The sequence below is a fragment of the Aphelocoma coerulescens genome, unplaced genomic scaffold (assembly GCF_041296385.1).
Source record: "Aphelocoma coerulescens isolate FSJ_1873_10779 unplaced genomic scaffold, UR_Acoe_1.0 HiC_scaffold_150, whole genome shotgun sequence".
NCBI classification, from domain to species: domain Eukaryota; kingdom Metazoa; phylum Chordata; class Aves; order Passeriformes; family Corvidae; genus Aphelocoma; species Aphelocoma coerulescens.
Genome location: NW_027183500.1, coordinates 170,477 through 193,946, shown reverse-complemented (window position 1 = coordinate 193,946; position 23,470 = coordinate 170,477). Strand labels below are relative to the sequence as shown.

The following is a 23,470-nucleotide window of genomic DNA, read 5'->3' as shown; positions in this document are numbered from 1 at the left end:
CCTTGGCCACACCCAACCCTTGACCACGCCCCCAACCCGTGACCATCACCCAACCCTTGACCACACCCAACCCTTGACCACACCCAACCATTGACCCTCACCCAACCCTTGACCACGCCCCCAACCCTTGACCATCCCCCAACCCTTGACCACACCCCCAACCCTTGACCACACCCAACCCTTGACCATCACCCAACCCTTGACCACGCCCCCAAGCCTTGACCACGCCCAACCCTTGACCACACCCAACCCTTGACCATCACCCAACCCTTGACCACGCCCCCAACCCTTGACCACACCCAACCCTTGCCCATCACCCAACCCTTGACCACGCCCAACCCTTGACCCTCACCCAACCCTTGACCACGCCCCCAACCCTTGACCACGCCCCCAACCCTTGGCCATCACCCAACCCTTGACCACGCCCCCAACCCTTGCCCATCACCCAACCCTTGACCACGCCCCCAACCCTTGCCCATCACCCAACCCTTGACCACACCCAACCCTTGACCATCACCCAACCCTTGCCCATCACCCAACCCGTGACCATCACGCAACTCTTGACCATCACCCAACCCTTGACCACGCCCCCAACCCGTGACCATCACCCAACCCTTGACCATCACCCAACCCTTGACCATCACCCAACCCTTGACCACGCCCCCAACCCGTGACCATCACCCAACCCTTGACCCTCACCCAACCATTGACCATCACCCAACCCTTGACCACGCCCCCAACCCTTGACCATCACCCAGCCCTTGGCCACACCCAACCCGTGACCATCACCCAACCCTTGACCACGCCCCCAACCCTTGACCACGCCCAACCCTTGACCATCACCCAACCCTTGACCCTCACCCAACCCTTGACCCTCACCCAACCCTTGACCCTCACCCAACCCTTGGCCATCACCCAACCCTTGGCCATCACCCAACTCTTGACCATCACCCAACCTTTGACCATCACCCACCCCGTGACCATCACCCAACCCTTGGCCACACCCAACCCTTGACCCTCACCCAACCCTTGGCCACACCCAACCCTTGACCATCACCCAACTCTTGACCATCACCCAACCCTTGACCATGCCCAACCCTTGACCACGCCCCAACCCTTGACCATCACCCAACCCTTGACCACGCCCCCAACCCGTGACCACGCCCCCACCCCGCTGTCCCCTCAGGGCATCGGCTGCTACATGTTCCGCATCGACGAGGCCGAGGTGGTGGACGCCACCATGCACGGCAGCGCCGCGCGTTTCATCAACCACTCGTGCGAGCCCAACTGCTACTCGCGCGTCATCCACGTCGAGGGCCACAAGCGCATCGTCATCTTCGCCCTGCGCCGCATCCTGCGCGGCGAGGAGCTCACCTACGACTACAAGTTCCCCATCGAGGAGCCGGCGGCCAAGCTGCCCTGCAACTGCGGCGCCCGGCGCTGCCGGCGCTTCCTCAACTGAGCCGGGACGGGGTCTCCGAGGGGTTCCTGGGGCGTTCTGGGTGTGGTGGGATGGAGGGATGGAGGGATGGAGAGGTTCTGGAGGTGGTTGGAGGTGATTGTGAGTTGGGGGAGGTGTTTGGGAGAAGGTTGTGGTGGGGCTTCTGGTCAACCAGGAGTTGGGGGGGTCAACCAAGAGATGTGGAGGTCAACCAGGAGTCTTGGGGGTCAACCAGGAGATGTGGAGGTCAACCAAGAGTCATGGAGGTCAACCAGGAATCGTGGTGGTCAACCAGGAGTCTTTGGGGTCAACCAAGAGTCATGGAGGTCAACCAGGAGTCTTTGGGGTCAACCAGGAGTCTTTGGGGTCAACCAAGAGTCATGGAGGTCAACCAGGAATCATGGTGGTCAACCAGGAGCCTTTGGGGTCAACCAGGAGTTGTGGAGGTCAACCAAGAGTCATGGTGGTCAACCAAGAGTCATGGAGGTCAACCAGGAATCATGGTGGTCAACCAGGAGTTGTGGAGGTCAACCAGGAATCATGGTGGTCAACCAGGAGTTCTGGAGGTCAACCAGGAATCATGGTGGTCAACCAGGAGTTCTGGGGGTCAATCAGGAGTCTTTGGGGTCAACCAAGAATTGTGAAGATCAATCAAGAGCTGTGGAGGTCAACCAGGAATCATGGTGGTCAACCAGGAGTCTTTGGGGTCAACCAAGAGTCATGGAGGTCAACCAAGAATCATGGTGGTCAACCAGGAGTTGTGGAGGTCAACCAAGAATCATGGAACTCAACCAAGAGTTGTGATGGTCAACTAAGAGTCGTGAAGGTCAGCCCAGAATCGTGGTGGTCAACCGAGAGTTCTGGGGGTCAACCAAGAGCCATAGGGGTCAACCAAGAATCATGGTGGTCAACCAAAAGTCGTGGTGGCCAACCAAGAGTTACGGAGGTCAACTGAGAGCCATAGGGGTCAACCAAGAATCAGGGAGGTCAACCCAGAGTCCTGGGGGTCAACCAGGACTCGTGGTGGTCAACCAAGAATCATGGAGGTCAACCAAGAGTCACGGGGAGAAGATACTGAGGTGCCCTTGGAAGCCATGGAGATGCCTCCAGTCAAGTGGGAAGACCCCAAAGTCATGGGGAGGTCCTGGAGATGCTCCTGGGAGTTCTTGAGATGCTTCCAGTCAACTGGAAGGTCCCAAAAATCAAGAGAATGAAATTTTGGGGTGCTCCTGGGAGTTCTTGAGATGCCTCCAATCAACTGGAAGGTCCCAAAAATCAAGGGAATGAAATTTTGGGGTGCTCCTGGGAGTTCTTGAGATGCCTCCAACCCTGGGGACCCCCCAAAAAGGGACCTCGGGGTGCTCCCAGTGCCACCTCCAGCCCTGGAGACCACCCCTCCCCCACCCTCAAATTCCCCCCATGGACTCCCCCCAACCCCCTCCCATGGGCCTGACCCTGCCCCTCCCCCAATTTCCCCCCCAAAATGGGTCCAGCCCCTCCCCCCGCAGCATTTTTGGGGCGTTTCCGGGTGTTTTTTGGGAGTTTAGGGTTTTGTATTTTAATTTAAAGGCGGCGCGAGCTCCGCCCACAATAAAGACTCTGATTGGACCCGGTGGCTCTGGCATACGGGGGGTGGGGGGAGGGGACACGAAATCGGGGAGAAAACCCCGTTTTCCACCATTTTTAGGGCGGAAACGTGAGGGGGAAAGGGTGGGAAATGTGAGGGGAAAATGGTGGGAAACGTGAGGGGAAAATGGAGGGAAAAGTGAGGGGAAAAGGGCGGGAAACATGAGGGGAAAAAGGGTGGGAAATGTGAGGGGAAAATGGTGGGAAAAGTGAAGGGAAAAGGGTGGGAAACGTGAGGGGAAAATGGCGGGAAATGTGAGGGAGAAATGGTGGGGAACGTGAGGGGAAAAGGGTGGGAAAAGTGAGGGGGAAATGGAGGGAAACATGAGGGGAAAAAAGGCGAGAAACGTGAGGGGGAAATGGAGGGGAAAGTGTGGGGAAAAGTGGAGGAAACGTGAGGGGGAAATGGTGGGAAATGTGAGGGGGGGGGAAAGGGCGGGAAAATTGAGGGGAAAAGGTGGGAAACGTGAGGGGGAAAGGGCGGGAAACGTGAGGGGGAAATGGTGGGAAAAGTGAGGGGAAAAAGGCGGGAAACGTGAGTGGGAAATGGAGGGAAAAGTGAGGGGAAAAAGGCGGGAAACGTGAGGGGAAAAGGGTGGGAAATGTGAGGGGAAAGGGCGGGAAAAGTGAGGGGGAAATGGATGGAAATGTGAGGGGAAATGGTGGGAAAAGTGAGGGGAAAAAGGCGGGAAATGTGAGGGGGAAATGGAGGGAAAAGTGAGGGGAAAAAGGCGGGAAACATGAGGGGAAAAGGGTGGGAAATGTGAGGGGAAAGGGCGGGAAAAGTGAGGGGGAAATGGACGGAAATGTGAGGGGAAATGGTGGGAAAAGTGAGGGGGAAATGGAGGGAAAATTGAGGGGGAAATGGAGGGAAAAGTGAAGGGAAAAGGTGGGAAACGTGAGGGGGAAATGGTGGGAAACGTGAGGGGAAAAAGGGCGGGAAAAGTGAGGGGGAAATGGAGGGAAAAGCGAGGGGAAAAGTGGAGGAAACATGAGGGGGAAAAGGGCGGGAAATGTGAGGGGAAAAGAGTGGGAAATGTGAGGGGGAAAAGGGCGGGAAATGTGAGGGGGAAAAGGGCGGGAAACGTGAGGGGGAAATGGAGGGAAACGTGAGAGGAAAAGGGCGGGAAATTTGACGACGGAAAGTGCCGGGAAACGTGAGGGGGAAAATCCTCCCAGTCGGCTCCCAGTCGGCTCCCAGCTGGCTCCCGGTGCTCCCAGTAAGGCTCCGTGGCATCCCCAGAGTGCCACCGACGACCCCACCCCCCCCCGTCCCCACCCGACCCGACGTCGCGAAGGGGGCGGAGCCAGACGCGCGCTGAGCTCTGATTGGTCTTTATTGTGGCGCGGGGGGCGTGGCCTCGGCTGGCCCCGCCCCCGCCGCCGGCAGCGCTGTCTGGTAGATCACCACGGGCTGGGGGAGGGGAGGGGAGGGGGGCGTGGTCAGCGCAGGCCACGCCCCCTCTGCCCACAGCCCCACCCATGCCCATATAAGGAAGAAAAGGCCCCGATAAACCACGCCCCTCCCAGCCCCGCCCCCCTCATTAATTCTCCGTGGCCACACCCCCTCCGCCTGTCACTCACCATTGGCCCCGCCCTGGGGCGCCCCCTGGTGGCCGCCACGCAGCCAATCACGGCCAGCACCGCCCCCGCCGCCGATGACATCATCAGCAGCACCTGCGCGCCCAGCAGCGCCCCCTGGGGGATGCGGGAAATGGGGTGAAACGAGGGGGAATTGGCTCAGAAGCTGACCCCAAAATCGACGTGAAAGTGACACCGAAATTGACCCAAATCTGACCCAAAAATTGACCCAAAATTGACCTGAAATTGACCCAAATCTGACCCAAATCTGACCCAAAAATGGCCCCAAACTGACCCGAAATTGACCCAAAACTGACTCCTAACTGACCCAGAGTGACCAATAGTGACCCCAAACTGCCCAGTAGTGACCAATGGTGACCCAGAGTGACCCAGAGTGACCCAGAGTGACCCAGAGTGACCCAGACTGCCCCAGAGTGACCCAAACTGACCAGTAGTGACCAATAGTGACCAATGGTGACCCAAACTGCCCCAGAGTGACCAGTAGTGACCCAGAGTGACCCAGAGTGACCAGTAGTGACCCAAACTGCCCCAGAGTGACCAATGGTGACCCAGAGTGACCCAGAGTGACCCAGAGTGACCAGTAGTGACCCAGAGTGACCAATGGTGACCCAGAGTGACCCAGAGTGACCCAGAGTGACCAATGGTGACTCAGAGTGACCAATAGTGACCCAGAGTGACCCAGAGTGACCCAGAGTGACCCAGAGTGACCAATAGTGACCCAAACTGACCAGTAGTGACCCAGAGTGACCAATAGTGACCCAGAGTGACCAATGGTGACTCAGAGTGACCAATAGTGACCCAGAGTGACCCAGAGTGACCCAGAGTGACCAATAGTGACCCAAACTGACCAGTAGTGACCCAGAGTGACCAATAGTGACCCAGAGTGACCAATGGTGACCCAGAGTGACCAATAGTGACCCAGAGTGACCAGTAGTGACCAATAGTGACCCAAACTGACCAATAGTGACCCAGAGTGACCCAAACTGCCCGGTAGTGACCCAGAGTGACCAATAGTGACCCAAACTGACCCAGAGTGACCACTAGTGACCCAGAGTGACCCCAAACCCCCCCGGTAGTGACCCAGAGTGACCAATGGTGACCCAGAGTGACCCAGAGTGACCCAAACTGACCCAGAGTGACCCAGAGTGACCCAGAGTGACCCAGAGTGACCCAAACCGCCCAGTAGTGACCCAGAGTGACCAATAGTGACCAATAGTGACCCAGAGTGACCCCAACCCCCCCCGGTAGTGACCCAGAGTGACCGGCAGTGACCGCCGGGCTCACCTCTGCGGCCGGCCCCAGGCCGTAGCACCAGACGCAGCCGTGGAGGAGGAGCAGCCCCTGCACCCCCAGGGCCAGGAAGGACACGATGGCCGCCACGATGGCCAGCGCCAGCGCGGCCCGAGCCTGCGGCCACAGGGACCACTGAGTGACCAGGGAGTGGCCGACCCCAAAATCACCCCAAAAATCGCCCCAAAAATCAACCCAAAATTACCGCAAAATTACCCCCAAAATGACCCCAAAATGACCTCAGACTGACCCCAAGAATGACCCCATAATCGACCCATAACTGACCCCAAAATTACCCCAAAATTACCCCAAACTGACCCATAACCGACCCCAAAATGATCCCAAAATGACCCCAAAATGACCCCAAAAATGATCCCAAAACTGACCCATAACCGACCCCAAAATGATCCCAAAATGACCCCAAAAATCACCCCAAAACTGACCCAAAATGACCCAAAAATGACCCAAAAATGACCCCAAAAATGACCCCATAACTGACCCCAAAATGACCCCAAAAATGACCCCAAAGTGACCCCAAAAATCACTCCAAAATTACCGCGAAATTACCCCAAAACTGACCCCAAAATGACCTCAGACTGACCCCAAGAATGACCCCATAACTGACCCATAACCGACCCCAAAATTACCCCAAAATTACCCCAAACTGACCCATAACCGACCCCAAAATGATCCCAAAATGACCCCAAAATGACCCCAAAAATGATCCCAAAACTGACCCATAACCGACCCCAAAATGATCCCAAAATGACCCCAAAAATCACCCCAAAACTGACCCAAAATGACCCAAAAATGACCCTAAAATTGACCCCATAACTGACCCCAAAATGACCCCAAAAATGACCCCAAAGTGACCCCAAAAATCACCCCAAAATTACCTCAAAATTACCTCAAAAATGACCCCAAAATGACCGCAGACTGACCCCAAGAATGACCCCATAACTGACCCATAACCGACCCCAAAATAACCCCAAAACAGACCCAAAATGACCCCGAAATGACCCAAAAAATGATCCCAAAATGACCCAAAAATGACCCCAAAAAGGCCCCAAAATTACCCCAAAAATGACCCCATAACTGACCCATAACTGACCCCAAAATGACCCCAAAACAGACCCAAAATGACCCCAAAATGACCCCAAAAATGACCCATAACTGACCCCATAACTACCCCAAAATGACCCAAAAATGACCCCAAAATGATCCCAAAATTACCCCAAAAATGACCCCATAACTGACCCCAAAATGACCCCAAAACAGACCCAAAATGACCCCAAAATTACCCCAAAAATCACCTCAAAATTACCTCAAAAATGACCCCAAAATGACCTCAGACTGACCCCAAAAATGACCCCATAACTGACCCATAACCGACCCCAAAAGGACCCCAAAATCACCCCAAAATGACCCCAAAATTACCCCAAAATTACCCCAAAAATGACCCCATAACTGACCCATAACCGACCCCAAAAGGACCCCAAAATCACCCCAAAATGACCCCAAAATTACCCCAAAATTACCCCAAAAATGACCCCATAACTGACCCCAAAAATGACCCCAAAACAGTCCCAAAATGACCCCAAAATGACCCAAAAATGACCCAAAAATGACCCAAAAAATGATCCCAAAATGACCCCAAAACTGACCCATAACCGACCCCAAAATGACCTCAAAACAGACCCAAAATGACCCCAAAATGACCCCAAAAATGACCCCAAAATGACCCCAAAATGACCCCAAAAATGACCCCAAAATGACCCCAAAATGACCCCAAAAATGACCCCAAAATTACCCCAAAATTACCCCCAAAATGACCCCATAACTGACCCATAACTGACCCCAAAATGACCCCAAAACAGACCCAAAATGACCCAAAAATGACCCCAAAAATGACCCATAAATGACCCCATAACTACCCAAAAATGACCTCAAACTGACCCCAAAATGACCCCAAAAATGACCCCAAAATCACCCCAAAATCACCCCAAAATGACCCCATAACTGACCCCAAAATGACCCCAAAACAGACCCAAAATGACCCCAAAATTACCCCAAAAATCACCTCAAAATTACCTCAAAAATGACCCCAAAATGACCTCAGACTGACCCCAAAAATGACCCCATAACTGACCCATAACCGACCCCAAAAGGACCCCAAAATCACCCCAAAATGACCCCAAAATCACCCCAAAATTACCCCAAAAATGACCCCATAACTGACCCCAAAAATGACCCCAAAACAGACCCAAAATGACCCCAAAATGACCCCAAAATGACCCAAAAAATGATCCCAAAATGACCCCAAAACTGACCCATAACCGACCCCTAAATGACTCCAAAACAGACCCAAAATGACCCCAAAAATGACCCCAAAGTGACCCCAAAAATCACCCCAAAATGACCCCATAACTGACCCATAACCGACCCCAAAAATGACCTCAAAATGACCCCAAAAATGACCCCAAAATTACCCCAAAATTACCCCAAAAATGACCCCATAACTGACCCATAACTGACCCCAAAATGACCCAAAAAATGATCCCAAAATGACCCCAAAACTGACCCATAACCGACCCCAAAATGATCCCAAAATGACCCCAAAAATGACCCCAAAGTGACCCCAAAAATCACCCCAAAATTACCCCAAAACTGACCCATAACCGACCCCAAAATGATCCCAAAATTACCCCAAAAATGACCTCAAAATGACCCCAAAATGACACCAAAAATGACCCCATAACTGACCCATAACTGACCCCAAAATGACCCCAAAACAGACCCAAAATGACCCCAAAATGACCCCAAAAATGACCCATAACCGACCCCAAAATGACCCCAAAATGAACCCAAAAATGACCCCAAACTGACCCATAACTGACCCCAAGACGACCCCAAAATTACCCCAAAAATGACCCCAAAATGACCCCAAAATTACCCCAAAATGACCCCAAAACTGACCCATAACCGACCCCAAAATGATCCCAAAATTACCCCAAAAATGACCCAAAATGACCCCAAAATGACCCCAAAATGACTCCAAAAATGACCCCAAAACGGACCCATAACTGACCCCAAAATTACCCCAAAACTGACCCATAACCGACCCCAAAAATGACCCCAAAATTACCCCAAAATTACCCCAAAAATGACCCCAAAACAGACCCAAAATGACACCAAAATGACCCCAAAAATGACCCATAACTGACCCATAACCGACCCCAAAAGTGCCCGAAATGCCCCAAAATTGCCCCAAAAATCCTCAAAAGTGCCCGAAATGCCCCAAAATTGCCCCAAAATTGCCCAAAATTGCCCAAAATGCCCCAAAATTGCCCGAAATTGCCCAAAATTGCCCAAAATTGCCCGAAATTGCACTCACCCGCCCCAGCGAGGGGCCCTTGGCCACGGCCGCCTGCAGAGCCCCCGCCAGCAGCAGCTGGGGGAGGGGACTTGTGGGGCTGCCCCACAACTGACCCCGCCCCACAAGTGACCTCAAAGTGACCCCAGAGTGACCCCAGAGTGACCCCAAAGTGACCCCAAAGTGACCCCAAAGTGACCCCGGCCCCACAAGTGACCCCAAAGTGACCCCAAAGTGACCCCGAACTGACCCCGGCCCCACAAGTGACCTCAAAGTGACCCCAAAGTGACCCCAGACCCACAAGTGACCCCAAAGTGACCCCGGCCCCACAAGTGACCCCAAAGTGACCCCAAAGTGACCCCGGAAGTGACCCCAAAGTGACCCCGGCCCCACAAGTGACCCCGGCCCCATAAGTGACCCCAGAAGTGACCCCGGAAGTGACCCCGAACTGACCCCGCCCCACAAGTGACCCCAAAGTGACCCCAAAGTGACCCCAGAGTGACCCCAAAGTGACCCCAAAGTGACCCCAAAGTGACCCCGGCCCCACAAGTGACCTCAAAGTGACCCCAAAGTGACCCCAAAGTGACCCCAGAGTGACCCCAAAGTGACCCCAAAGTGACCCCAAAGTGACCCCAGCCCCACAAGTGACCCCACAAGTGACCCCCAGTCCCCTCCCAGTCCCTCCCAGTTTGTCCCAATCCCCTCCCAGTCCCCCCCAAACCCCTCCCAGTCCCCTCCCAGTTTGTCCCAGTTTGTCCCAATCCCCTCCCAGTCCCCCCAATCCCCTCCCAACCCCCTCCCCATCACTCCCAGTTTGTCCCAGTCCCTCCCAATCCCTTCCCAGTCCCCTCCCAGTTCATCCCAGTCCCCCCCAACCCCCTCCCAGTCCCTCCCAATCCCCTCCCAGTCCCTCCCAATCCCCTCCCAGTCCCCCCCAACCCCCTCCCAGTCCCTCCCAATCCCCTCCCAGTCCCTCCCAGTCCCTCCCAATCCCCTCCCAGTCCCTCCCAATCCCCTCCCAGTCCCTCCCAGTTCCCTCCCAGTCCCCCCCAATCCCCTCCCAGTCCCCCCCAACCCCCTCCCAGTCCCTCCCAGTCCCCTCCCAGTCCCCCCCAACCCCCTCCCAGTCCCTCCCAGTCCCTCCCAGTCCCTCCCAGTCCCCTCCCAGTCCCTCCCAACCCCCTCCCAGTCCCTCCCAGTCCCTCCCAGTCCCCCCCAATCCCCTCCCAATCCCCTCCCAGTCCCTCCCAGTCCCTCCCAGTCCCCCCCAACTCCCTCCCAGTCCCTCCCAGTCCCCCCCAACCCCCTCCCAGTCCCTCCCAATCCCCTCCCAGTCCCTCCCAATCCCCTCCCAGTCCCTCCCAGTTCCCTCCCAGTCCCTCCCAGCCCCTCCCAGTCCCCTCCCAGTTCCCTCCCAGTCCCCCCCAACCCCCCCCCAGTCCCTCCCAGCCCCTCCCAGTCCCCCCCAATCCCCTCCCAGTCCCTCCCAGTCCCTCCCAGTCCCCTCCCAGTCCCTCCCAGTCCCTCCCAGTCCCTCCCAGTCCCTCCCAGTCCCTCTCACCACGGGCCCAGTGCCCAGGGGCACCCCCAGCTGTGCCCCCGCGGGGTCCCCGAGGGTGGCCAGGAGGGACCCCCCGAGGGCCACCTGGAGGCTCCCGAGCAGCGCCTGCGCCACCTGGGGGGGGGGAGGGGCGGGAATGAGGGCGGGGCTGCCCCTCCCCCACCCCCGAATTCGGCCCCTCCCCCACCCCCAAAAAAGAACCCAAAATCGCCCCTCCCCCACCCCAAAAGCGCCCCTAAATCGCCCCAAAATTTGGCCCCTCCCCCACCCCAAAGAGGAGCCAAAACTCCCCCTCCCCCAGCCCCAAAAAAGGACCCAAATACCCCTCCCCCACCCCAAATTCGGCCCCTCCCCCACCCCCAAAAAAGACCCAAAATCGCCCCTCCCCCACCCCAAAAGCGCCCCTAAATCGCCCCAAAATTTGGCCGCTCCCCCACCCCAAAAAGGGCCCAAAATCGCCCCTCCCCCACCCCCAAAAAAGGAGCCAAAACCTCCCCTCCCCACCCCAAAATTCGGCCCCTCCCCCACCCCACAAAGGACCCAGACCAGCCCCTCCCCCACCCCAAAATTTGGCCCCTCCCCCACCCCAGAAAATCCCCCAAACCGCCCCTCCCCCACCCCAAAAGGACCCAAACCCGCCCCTCCCCCACCCCCAAAAAGGTCCCGGATTTGGCCCCTCCCCCACCCCAAAATTCGGCCCCTCCCCCACCCCGAAAAAAGGACCCAAAATCGCCCCTCCCCCACCCCAAAAAAGGTCCCGGATTCGGCCCCTCCCCCACCCCAAAATTCGGCCCCTCCCCCACCCCAAAAAGGACCCAAACCCGCCCCTCCCCCACCACCCAAAAGGACCCAAAATTGCCCCAAAATTTGCCCCCTCCCCCACCCCAAAAAGGAGATGAATTCGGCCCCTCCCCCACCCCAAAAAAGAACCCAAATTCCCCTCCCCCACCCCCAATATTCGGCCCCTCCCCCACCCCGAAAAAAGGACCCAGACCCGCCCCTCCCCCACCCCCGAATTCGGCCCCTCCCCCACCCCAAAAAGGACCCAAACCCGCCCCTCCCCCACCCCAATATTTGGCCCCTCCCCCACCTCAAAAAAGACCCCAAACCGCCCCTCCCCCACCCCAAAATCGCCCCAAAATTCGGCCCCTCCCCCACCCCCTAAAAAGGACCCAAAATCGCCCCTCCCCCACCCCAAATTTGGCCCCTCCCCCAGCCCCAAAAAGGACCCGGATTTGGCCCCTCCCCCACCCCAAAAAAGGAGCCCAAATCGCCCCTCCCCCACCCCAAACTTGGCCTCTCCCCCCTCCAAAATTTGGCCCCTCCCCCACCCCAAAAAAGACCCCAAACTCGCCCCTCCCCCACCACCCAAAAGGACCCAAAATCGCCACAAAATTCGGCCCCTCCCCCACCCCAAAAGGACCCGGATTTGGCCCCTCCCCCACCCCAGGTCACTCACCCTCTACTCCGCCTTTACTCAGCCCCTACTCAGCCCTTACTCAGCCCTTACTCAGCCCTTACTCAGCCCCTACTCAGCCCCTACTCAGCCCCTACTCAGCCCTTACTCAGCCCCTACTCAGCCCCTACTCAGCCCCTACTCAGCCCTTACTCAGCCCCTACTCAGCCCCTACTCAGCCCTTACTCAGCCCCTACTCAGCCCCTCCTCAGCCCCTACTCAGCCCTTACTCAGCCCTTACTCAGCCCTTACTCAGCCCCTACTCAGCCCCTACTCAGCCCTTACTCAGCCCCTACTCAGCCCTTACTCAGCCCCTACTCAGCCCCTACTCAGCCCCTACTCAGCCCTTACTCAGCCCCTACTCAGCCCCTACTCAGCCCTTACTCAGCCCCTACTCAGCCCCTACTCAGCCCCTACTCAGCCCTTACTCAGCCCTTACTCAGCCCTTACTCAGCCCCTACTCAGCCCTTACTCAGCCCATACTCAGCCCTTACTCAGCCCCTACTCAGCCCCTACTCAGCCCTTACTCAGCCCTTACTCAGCCCCTACTCAGCTCCTACTCAGCCCTTACTCAGCCCTTACTCAGCCCCTACTCAGCCCTTACTCAGCCCATACTCAGCCCTTACTCAGCCCCTACTCAGCCCCTACTCAGCCCTTACTCAGCCCTTACTCAGCCCTTACTCAGCCCTTACTCAGCCCTTACTCAGCCCCTACTCAGCTCCTACTCAGCCCTTACTCAGCCCTTACTCAGCCCCTACTCAGCCCCTACTCAGCCCTTACTCAGCCCTTACTCAGCCCCTACTCAGCCCTTACTCAGCCCCTACTCAGCCCCTACTCAGCCCTTACTCAGCCCCTACTCAGCCCCTCCTCAGCCCCTACTCAGCCCTTACTCAGCCCCTACTCAGCCCCTACTCAGCCCTTACTCAGCCCCTACTCAGCCCCTACTCAGCCCTTACTCAGCCCTTACTCAGCCCCTACTCAGCCCTTACTCAGCCCTTACTCAGCCCCTACTCAGCCCTTACTCAGCCCTTACTCAGCCCCTACTCAGCCCTTACTCAGCCCCTACTCAGCCCCTACTCAGCCCTTACTCAGCCCTTACTCAGCCCTTACTCAGCCCCTACTCAGCCCTTACTCAGCCCCTACTCAGCCCTTACTCAGCCCTTACTCAGGCCATACTCAGCCCTTACTCAGCCCCTACTCAGCCCCTACTCAGCCCTTACTCAGCCCTTACTCAGCCCTTACTCAGCCCTTACTCAGCCCTTACTCAGCCCCTACTCAGCTCCTACTCAGCCCTTACTCAGCCCTTACTCAGCCCCTACTCAGCCCTTACTCAGCCCCTACTCAGCCCTTACTCAGCCCCTACTCAGCCCTTACTCAGCCCCTACTCAGCCCCTACTCAGCCCTTACTCAGCCCTTACTCAGCCCTTACTCAGCCCTTACTCAGCCCCTACTCAGCCCCTACTCAGCCCTTACTCAGCCCATACTCAGCCCTTACTCAGCCCCTACTCAGCCCCTACTCAGCCCTTACTCAGCCCTTACTCAGCCCTTACTCAGCCCTTACTCAGCCCTTACTCAGCCCCTACTCAGCTCCTACTCAGCCCTTACTCAGCCCTTACTCAGCCCCTACTCAGCCCTTACTCAGCCCATACTCAGCCCTTACTCAGCCCCTACTCAGCCCTTACTCAGCCCCTACTCAGCCCCTACTCAGCCCTTACTCAGCCCCTACTCAGCCCCTCCTCAGCCCCTACTCAGCCCTTACTCAGCCCTTACTCAGCCCTTACTCAGCCCCTACTCAGCCCTTACTCAGCCCCTACTCAGCCCTTACTCAGCCCATACTCAGCCCTTACTCAGCCCCTACTCAGCCCATACTCAGCCCTTACTCAGCCCCTACTCAGCCCTTACTCAGCCCTTACTCAGCCCCTACTCAGCCCTTACTCAGCCCCTACTCAGCCCTTACTCAGCCCTTACTCAGCCCTTACTCAGCCCTTACTCAGCCCCTACTCAGCCCTTACTCAGCCCCTACTCAGCCCTTACTCAGCCCTTACTCAGCCCATACTCAGCCCTTACTCAGCCCCTACTCAGCCCCTACTCAGCCCTTACTCAGCCCTTACTCAGCCCTTACTCAGCCCTTACTCAGCCCTTACTCAGCCCCTACTCAGCTCCTACTCAGCCCTTACTCAGCCCTTACTCAGCCCCTACTCAGCCCTTACTCAGCCCCTACTCAGCCCCTACTCAGCCCTTACTCAGCCCCTACTCAGCCCTTACTCAGCCCCTACTCAGCCCCTACTCAGCCCTTACTCAGCCCTTACTCAGCCCTTACTCAGCCCTTACTCAGCCCCTACTCAGCCCCTACTCAGCCCTTACTCAGCCCATACTCAGCCCTTACTCAGCCCCTACTCAGCCCTTACTCAGCCCTTACTCAGCCCTTACTCAGCCCTTACTCAGCCCTTACTCAGCCCCTACTCAGCCCTTACTCAGCCCCTACTCAGCCCTTACTCAGCCCTTACTCAGCCCCTACTCAGCCCCTACTCAGCCCCTACTCAGCCCTTACTCAGCCCTTACTCAGCCCTTACTCAGCCCCTACTCAGCCCCTACTCAGCCCTTACTCAGCCCCTACTCAGCCCCTACTCAGCCCTTACTCAGCCCCTACTCAGCCCTTACTCAGCCCTTACTCAGCCCTTACTCAGCCCCTACTCAGCCCTTACTCAGCCCCTACTCAGCCCCTACTCAGCCCCTACTCAGCCCCTACTCAGCCCTTACTCTGCCCCTACTCAGCCCTTACTCAGCCCCTACTCAGCCCTTTCTCAGCCCCTACTCAGCCCTTACTCAGCCCCTACTCAGCCCTTACTCAGCCCCTACTCAGCCCTTACTCAGCCCCTACTCAGCCCCTACTCAGCCCTTACTTAGCCCCTACTCAGCCCCTACTCAGCCCTTACTCAGCCCCTACTCAGCCCTTACTCAGCCCTTACTCAGCCCCTACTCAGCCCCTACTCAGCCCTTACTCAGCCCCTACTCAGCCCTTACTCAGCCCCTACTCAGCCCCTACTCAGCCCTTACTCAGCCCCTACTCAGCCCCTACTCAGCCCTTACTCAGCCCCTACTCAGCCCTTACTCAGCCCTTACTCAGCCCATACTCAGCCCCTACTCAGCCCCTACTCAGCCCCTACTCAGCCCTTACTCAGCCCTTACTCAGCCCTTACTCAGCCCTTACTCAGCCCCTACTCAGCCCTTACTCAGCCCTTACTCAGCCCTTACTCAGCCCTTACTCAGCCCCTACTCAGCCCCTACTCAGCCCCTACTCAGCCCCTACTCAGCCCTTACTCAGCCCTTACTCAGCCCTTACTCAGCCCCTACTCAGCCCTTACTCAGCCCCTACTCAGCCCTTACTCAGCCCTTACTCAGCCCTTACTCACCTTTTACTCCCAGTTTTCTCCCCAAATCCCCTCCCAGTCCCTCCCAGTTGCTCCCAGTTAATCCCAGTTTCTTCCCAGTTCATCCCAGTCCCTCCAAATTCAATCCCAGTAAATCCCAGTCCCCCCCAATCCCTCCCAGTCCATCCCAGTCCCTTCCCAATGGCTCCCAGTCCCCTCCCAGTCCCTCCAAATCCCTTCCCAGTCCCTCCCAGTTCATCCCAGTCCATCCCAGTTCCTTCCCAGTTCCTCCCAGTCCCCCCCAGTCCCGCCCAGTTCAATCCCAATCCCCTCCCAGTCCCTCCCAGTCCCCCTAAATCTCCTCCCAGTCCCCTCCCAGTTCATCCCAGTCCATCCCAGTCCATCCCAGTCCCCCCCAATCCCCTCCCAGTCCATCCCAGTTAATCCCAGTTCCCCCAAATCCCCTCCCAGTCCCTTCCCAGTCCCCCCCAATCCCTTCCCAGTCCCCCCCAGTCCCCCCCAGTCCCTCCCAGTCCTTCCCAATCCCCCCCAAATCCCCCCCAATCCCCTCCCAGTCCCCCCCAATCCCTTCCCAGTCCCTCCCAGTCCCTCCCAGTCCCTCCCAGTCCCCCCCAGTCCCGCGGGGTTCACCCACCCCCAGCGCCAGGGGCTCCCCCCAGAGCCGCCGCCCTTTGGGGGGGGTGGGGGAGGCTCCCCAGGGTGGGGGAGGGGTCGGGCCGGGCCCCCCCTCCGCCCCTCCCCCCCCCGCGGGCAGGACCCGCGTCAGCAGCAGCAGCTCCGCCATCTTGGGGTGGGGGAGGGGCGGGGGGGGGCGGGGCCGGGGGGGGAGGGGCGAGGGGGGGAGGGGCGAGGCCACGCCAAAAAAGGAGCCAAACTTCGGCCCCTCCCCCACCCCAAAAAAGGACCCGGATTTGGCCCCTCCCCCACCCCAAACCCGCCCCTCCCCCGCCCCAAAATTTGGCCCCTCCCCCACCCCCAAAAAAGGAGCCAAAATCGCCCCTCCCCCACCCCAAAATTTGTCCCCTCCCCCACCCCCAAAAGGGCCCAAATTTTGGCCCCTCCCCCACCCCAAAACAGACCCCAAATCGCCCCTCCCCCATCCCAAAAAGGAGCCAAAATTCGGCCCCGCCCCCCACCCAAAAAAGGACCCGGATTTGGCCCCTCCCCCACCCCAAAAAAGGAGCCAAATTTGGGCCCCTCCCCCACCCCAAATCGACCCAAAATCGCCCCTCCCCCACCCCAAAAAGGAGCCAAAACTTGGCCCCTCCCCCACCCCCCAAAAAGGAGCCAAAATCGCCCCTCCCCCACGCCAAATTTGGCCCCTCCCCCACCCCAAATTGGGTCCAGATTTGGCCCCTCCCCCACCCCCGAAAAGGACCCAAATTCGGCCCCTCCCCCACCCCAAAAAAGGACCCAAACCCGCCCCTCCCCACCTCAAACAAGACCCAAAATTTGGCCCCTCCCCCACCCCAAAAAGGACCCAAATCGCCCTTCCCCCACCCCAAAATTCGGCCCCTCCCCCACCCCAAAAAAGGCGCCAAAATCGCCCCTCCCCCACCCCAAAAGAACCCGGATGTCGCCCCTCCCCCACCCCTAAAAAGACCCAAAATCGGCCCAAAATTTGGCCCCTCCCCCACCCCAAAAAGGGCCCGAAATTTGGCCCCTCCCCCACCCCAAAAAAGGACCCAAAATTCGGCCCCTCCCCCACCCTAAAAAAGGCGCCAAAATCGCCCCAAAATTCGGCCCCTCCCCCACCCCAAAAAGGACCCAAATTCGGCCCCTCCCCCACCCCCAAAAGACCCAAAATCGCCCCTCCCCCACCCCAAAATTTGGCCCCTCCCCCACCCCTAAAAAGGACCCGGATTCGGCCCCTCCTCCACCCCTAAAAAGACCCAAAATCGGCCCAAAATTTGGCCCCTCCCCCACCCCAAAAAAGACCCAAAATTTGGCCCCTCCCCCACCCCAAAACAGACCCCAAATCGCCCCTCCCCCATCCCAAAAACGAGCCAAAATTCGGCCCCGCCCCCCACCCAAAAAAGGACCCGGATTTGGCCCCTCCCCCACCCCCAAAAAGGAGCCAAATTTGGGCCCCTCCCCCACCCCAAAACGGACCCAGAACCGCCCCTCCCCCACTCCAAAATTCGGCCCCTCCCCCACCCCAAATTGGATCCGGATTTGGCCCCTCCCCCACCCCCAAAAAGGACCCCAAATCTGGCCCCTCCCCCACCCCAAAAAGGGCCCAAAATTTGGCCCCTCCCCCACCCCAAAAAAGGCGCCAAAATCGCCCCTCCCCCACTCCCCAAAAAGGACCCAAAATCGCCCCAAAATTTGGCCCCTCCCCCACCCCAAAAAGGAGCCGGGTGTGGCCCCTCCCACCCCCCGAAAAGGACCCAAACCCGCCCCTCCCCCACCCCAAAAAGGATCCAAACCCGCCCCTCCCCCCCCCCAAATTCGGCCCCTCCCCCACCCCAAAAAGGGCCCAAATTTTGGCCCCTCCCCCACCCCAAAACAGACCCCAAATCGCCCCTCCCCCATCCCAAAAAGGAGCCAAAATTCGGCCCCGCCCCCACCCAAAAAAGGACCCGGATTTGGCCCCTCCCCCACCCCCAAAAGAACCCCAAACCCGCCCCTCCCCCACCGCAAAAAGAACCCAAAATTCGGCCCCTCCCCCACCCCACCAAGGACCCGGATTTGGCCCCTCCCCCACCCCTAAAAAGACCCAAAATCGCCCCAAAATTCGGCCCCTCCCCCACCCAAAAAAAGACCCAAACCCGCCCCTCCCCCACCCCAAATTCGGCCCCTCCCCCACCCCAAAAGGACCCAAACCGCCCCTCCCCCATCCCCAAAAAAACCCAAAATCGGCCCAAAATTTGGTCCCTCCCCCACCCCCAAACGGACCCAAAATTCGGCCACTCCCCCACCCCAAAAAGGCGCCAAAATCGCCCCTCCCCCACCCCAAAAAGAACCCGGATTTGGCCCCTCCCCCACCTCAAAATTTGGCCCCTCCCCCATCCCCAAAAAGACCCAAAATTGGGCCCCTCCCCCACCCCAAAAGGACCCAAAATCGCCCCAAAATTCGACCCCTCCCCCACCCCCAAAAGGACCCAAACCCGCCCCTCCCCCACCCCAAAATTTGGCCCCTCCCCCACCCCAAAAAGACCCGGATTCGGCCCCTCCCCCACCCCAAATTCGGCCCCTCCCCCCCCCCCCCAAATTCGGCCCCTCCCCCACCCCAATTTTGGGGTTAAAAATGGAACTTTTGAGGCTGAAAATCCCAAATTTTGAGGCCAAAAAATCCCAATTTTGGGCTAAAACGTCGAATTTTGGGGCTAAAATTCCCAATTTTGGGCAAAAAGTCCCAAATTTGGGGGTTAAAATCCCAATTTTGGGCAAGAAATCCCAAATTTGGGGCTAAAATGTTGAATTTTGAGGCAAAAAATCTGAATTTTGGGCAAAAATGTCTAATTTTGGGGCTAATAATCCCAATTTTAGGGAAAAAAATCCCGATTTTGGGCAAGAAGTCCCAAATTTTGGGCTAAAAATCCCAAATTTGGAGCTAAAAATCTCAATTTTGGGCTGAAAGTCCCAATTTTGAGCTAAAAATTCCAATTTTGGGGCTAAAAATCGAAATTTTGGGGCCAAAAGTCCCAAATTTGGGGCTAAAATTCCCAATTTTGGGGCTAAAAATACAAATTTTGGGTTGAAAGTCCCAATTTTGGGCAAAAATTTCCCAAATTTTGGGGTTAAAAATCCGAGTTTTGGGCTAAAAGTCCCAAATTTGGGGCTAAAAAGTTGAATTTTGGGGCTAAAAATCAAAATTTTGGGGCTAAAAGTCCCAAATTTTGGGCTAAAATTCCAAATTTTGCTGCTAAAAAGTTGAATTTTGAGGCTTAAAATCCCAATTTTGGGGCTAAAAATCCCAATTTTGGGGCTAAAGTCTCAATTTTGAGCTAAAAATCCCAAATTTTGGGGCTAAAATCCCAAATTTGGGTTAAACTGCCGAATTTTGGAGCTAAAAAGTTGAATTTTGAGTTTAAAATCCCAAATTTGGGGCTACAAATTCAAATTTTGGGCTAAAAGTCCCAATTTTGGGGCTAAAAATCCCAAATTTGGGGCTAAAAATCCGAATTTTGGAGCAAAACCCCCGATTTTGGGGCTAAAAAGTTGAATTTTGAGTTTAAAATCCCAAATTTGGGGCTAAAAATCCCAAATTTTGGGCTAAAAAGTTAAATTTTGGGGTAAAATTCCCAATTTTGGGGAAAAAGTCCCAAATTTTGGGGTTAAAAATCCCAATTTTGAGCAAAAAGTCCCAAATTTGGAGCTAAAAATCGCAAATTTTAGCTAAAAAATGTCAATTTCGGGGCTAAAAATCCCAATTTCGGGCTAAAAATCCAAATTTTGGGCTAAAATTCCCAAATTTTGGGGCTAAAATGCCGAATTTTTGCTAAAAATCCCAAATTTGGGGCCAAAAGTCCCAAATTTGGGGCTAAATATCCAAATTTTGAGCTAAAAATCCCAAATTTGGGTCTAAAAATCCGAATTTTTTAGCAAAACCCCCGATTTTGGGTCTAAAAAGTTGAATTTTGAGTTTAAAATCCCAAATTTGGGGCTAAAAATCCAAATTTTGGGCTAAAATTCCAATTTTTTTGGGCTAAAAAGTTAAATTTTATGGGCTAAAACTGCCAAATTTGGGGCTAAAAATCCCAATTTTGGGAAAAAAGTCCCAAATTTTGGGGTTAAAAATCCCAATTTTGAGCAAAAAGTCCCAAATTTGGAGCTAAAAATCACGAATTTGGGCTAAAACTCCCAATTTTGGGGCTAAAAAGTTGAATTTTGAGTTTAAAATCCCAAATTTGGGGCTAAAAATCCAAATTCTGGGCTAAAATTCCAAATTTTGGGGCTAAAAAGTTAAATTTTGGGGCTAAAATTCCCAATTTTGGGAAAAAAGTCCCAAATTTTGGGGTTAAAAATCCCAATTTTGAGCAAAAAATCCCAAATTTGGGGCTAAAAATCGCAAATTTTAGCTAAAAAATGTCAATTTTGGGGCTAAAAATCCCAAATTTGGGGCTAAAAATCCCGAATTTGGGCTAAAACTCCCAAATTTGGGGCTAAAAAGTTGAATTTTGGGGCTAAAAATCCCAATTTTGAGCGAAAACCCCCAAATTTGGGGCCAAAAAGTTCCATTTTGTTGTTTCCTGCAGCCTCGAGCCGATTTTGGGGTGAAAAATCTTTATTTGGGGCCGAAGTTGCAATTTTGGGGCCAAACCTCCCAGTTTTGGGTCCAAAACGCCAATTTTGGGTCAAAATCCGGATTTGGGGATCAGAAATGACAATTTTGGGGTGAAAAATCTGAATTTTGGTTCAAAAGTACCAATTTTGGGGTCAAAAATGGCAATTTTGGGGTGAAAAACCCTGGATTTGGGGTGGAAAATGCCAATTTTGGGCTCAAAAATGTCAATTTTGGGGTTAAAAATCCAGATTTTGGGTCCGAAATGTCAATTTTGGGGTGAAAAATGACAATTTTGGGCTCAAAAGTGCCAATATTGGGGTGAAAAATCCGAATTTTGGTTCAAAATTAACAATTTTGGGGCGAAAAATCCGAATTTTGGATCAAAAATGCCAATTTTGGGGTGAAGAATCTGAATTTTGGGCCCAAAATGCCAATTTTGGGGTGAAAAATCTGGATTTGGGGTGAAAAATGCCAATTTGGGGGTGAAAAATCCGAATTTTGGTTCAGAAAGACCGATTTTGGGGTAAAAATGCCAATTTTGGGGTGAGAAATCCGGGTTTTGGGGTGAAAAAACCCAGATTTGGGGTGGAAAATGCCAATTTTGGGCTCAAAAATGCCAATATTGGGGTCAAAAACCCGGATTTTGGTTCAAAGTGCCAATTTTGGGGTGAAAAAACCGGATTTTGGATCCAAAATGCCAATTTTGGGGTGAAAAATCCCGGATTTGGGGTCAAAAATGCCAATTTTGGGGTTAAAAAGCCAATTTTGGGGTCAAAAATCCGGATTTTGGTTCAAAAGTACCAATTTTAGGGTGAAAAACCTGAATTTTGGGATTAAAAATGCCAATTTCGGGGTGAAAAATCCCGGATTTGGGGTCAAAAATGCCAACTTTGGGGTGAAAAAAGCCGATTTTGGGGTCAAAAATCCGGATTTTGGTTCAAAATGCCAATTTTGGGGTAAAAAAATCTGGATTTTGGGTCCAAAATGCCAATTTTGGGGTTAAAAACCCGAATTTTGGGGTGAAAATTCCCAGATTTGGGGTGAAAAATGCCAATTTTGGGTCCAAAGTGCCAATTTTGGGGTGAAAAATCCAAATTTTGGGGTGAAAAATCCGAATTTTGGAGCAAAAATGCCAATTTTGGGGTGAAAAATCCCGGATTTGGGGTCAAAAATGCCAATTTTGGGGTGAAAAAGCCAATTTTGGGGTCAAAAATCCGGATTTTGGTTCAAAATGCCAATTTTGGGGTAAAAAAATCTGGATTTTGGGTCCAAAATGCCAATTTTGGGGTTAAAAACCCGAATTTTGGGGTGAAAATTCCCAGATTTGGGGTGAAAAATGCCAATTTTGGGTCCAAAGTGCCAATTTTGGGGTGAAAAATCCAAATTTTGGGGTGAAAAATCCGAATTTTGGAGCAAAAATGCCAATTTTGGGGTGAAAAATCCCGGATTTGGGGTCAAAAATGCCAATTTTGGGGTGAAAAAGCCAATTTTGGGGTCAAAAATCCGGATTTTGGTTCAAAATGCCAATTTTGGGGTAAAAAACCCGAATTTTGGGGTGAAAATTCCCAGATTTGGGGTGGAAAATGCCAAGTTTGGGGTGAAAAATCCGAATTTTGAGTCAAAAAAGCCAATTTAGGGGTGAAAAATCCAAATTTTGGGGTGAAAAATCCGGATTTTGGTTCAAAGTGCCAATTTTGGGGTAAAAAACCCCGGATTTGGGGTGAAAAATCTGAATTTAGGGTCCAAAAAGCCAATTTTGGGGTCAAAAAAGCCAATTTTGGGGTGAAAAATCCGAATTTTGGGGTCAAAAAAGCCAATTTTGGGGTGAAAAATCCGAATTTTGAGTCAAAAAAAGCCAATTTGGGCGTGAAAAAAGCCAATTTGGGGGTGAAAAATGCCAATTTTGGGGTGAAAAATCCGAATTTCGGGTCCGATTTCCCCGTTTTTGGGGCTAAAAGCAGCGAGTTTGGGGCTTTCTGTCCCCCAGCACCGCGACCCGGGGACCCCCCAGGGTGACGATGGCCGGGGGGGGCCAGATGATGTAAGCGGGCACTGCTGACGTCATCGGTGACGTCATCGGCGGGCAGGGCAGCTGCGGGGGAAAAAAGAGGAAAAAAATCAAAACCCGGATCAAAAAAAAAAAGGGGATTTGGGGGTTAAAAATGGGGATTTTTGGGATTAAAAATGGGGATTTTTGGGATTAAACATTGGGATTTTTGGGATTAAAAATGGGGATTTTGGGGGGTTAAAAATGGGGATTTTTGGGATTAAACATTGGGATTTTGGGGTAAAAAAAAGGGAATTTGGGGGTTTAAAAATGGGGATTTGGGGGATTAAAAAATAGGAATTTTTGGGTAAAAAAATGGGAATTTTGGGGGGTTAAAAATGGGAAATTTTGGGTTAAAAATGGGAATGTTTGGGGTTTAAAAACTGGGGATTTTGAGGTAAAAAAATGGGGATTTTGGGGGGTTAAAAATTGGAAATTTGGGGGGTTAAAAA

General features: G+C 54.2%; 2 protein-coding genes across 2 annotated transcripts in view; one reads left to right on the top strand and one right to left on the bottom strand.

The window, feature by feature from the left end:
• Positions 1 to 3,049, top strand: part of LOC138100880 (histone-lysine N-methyltransferase 2B-like) — a 68,245-nt gene extending 65,196 nt beyond the window's left edge. Inside the window, exon 26 of the mRNA XM_068998709.1 lies at positions 1,187 to 3,049. Coding sequence (XP_068854810.1) covers positions 1,187 to 1,462 — 276 coding nt within the window. The 3' untranslated portion in view covers positions 1,463 to 3,049. The remainder of the gene's footprint in view (positions 1 to 1,186) is intronic.
• A 1,337-nt stretch (positions 3,050 to 4,386) lies between these two features.
• On the bottom strand, positions 4,387 to 16,525 carry LOC138100887 (uncharacterized). Its single transcript, XM_068998714.1, has 6 exons — positions 16,376 to 16,525; positions 10,894 to 11,007; positions 9,354 to 9,410; positions 5,954 to 6,076; positions 4,652 to 4,765; positions 4,387 to 4,481 (listed from the first exon to the last, which is right to left on the bottom strand). The coding sequence occupies exons 1-6, from the start codon at positions 16,523 to 16,525 to the stop codon at positions 4,404 to 4,406; spliced, it is 636 nt and encodes a 211-aa protein (XP_068854815.1). The 3' UTR covers positions 4,387 to 4,403.
• Between the last annotated feature and the right edge of the window lie 6,945 nt (positions 16,526 to 23,470).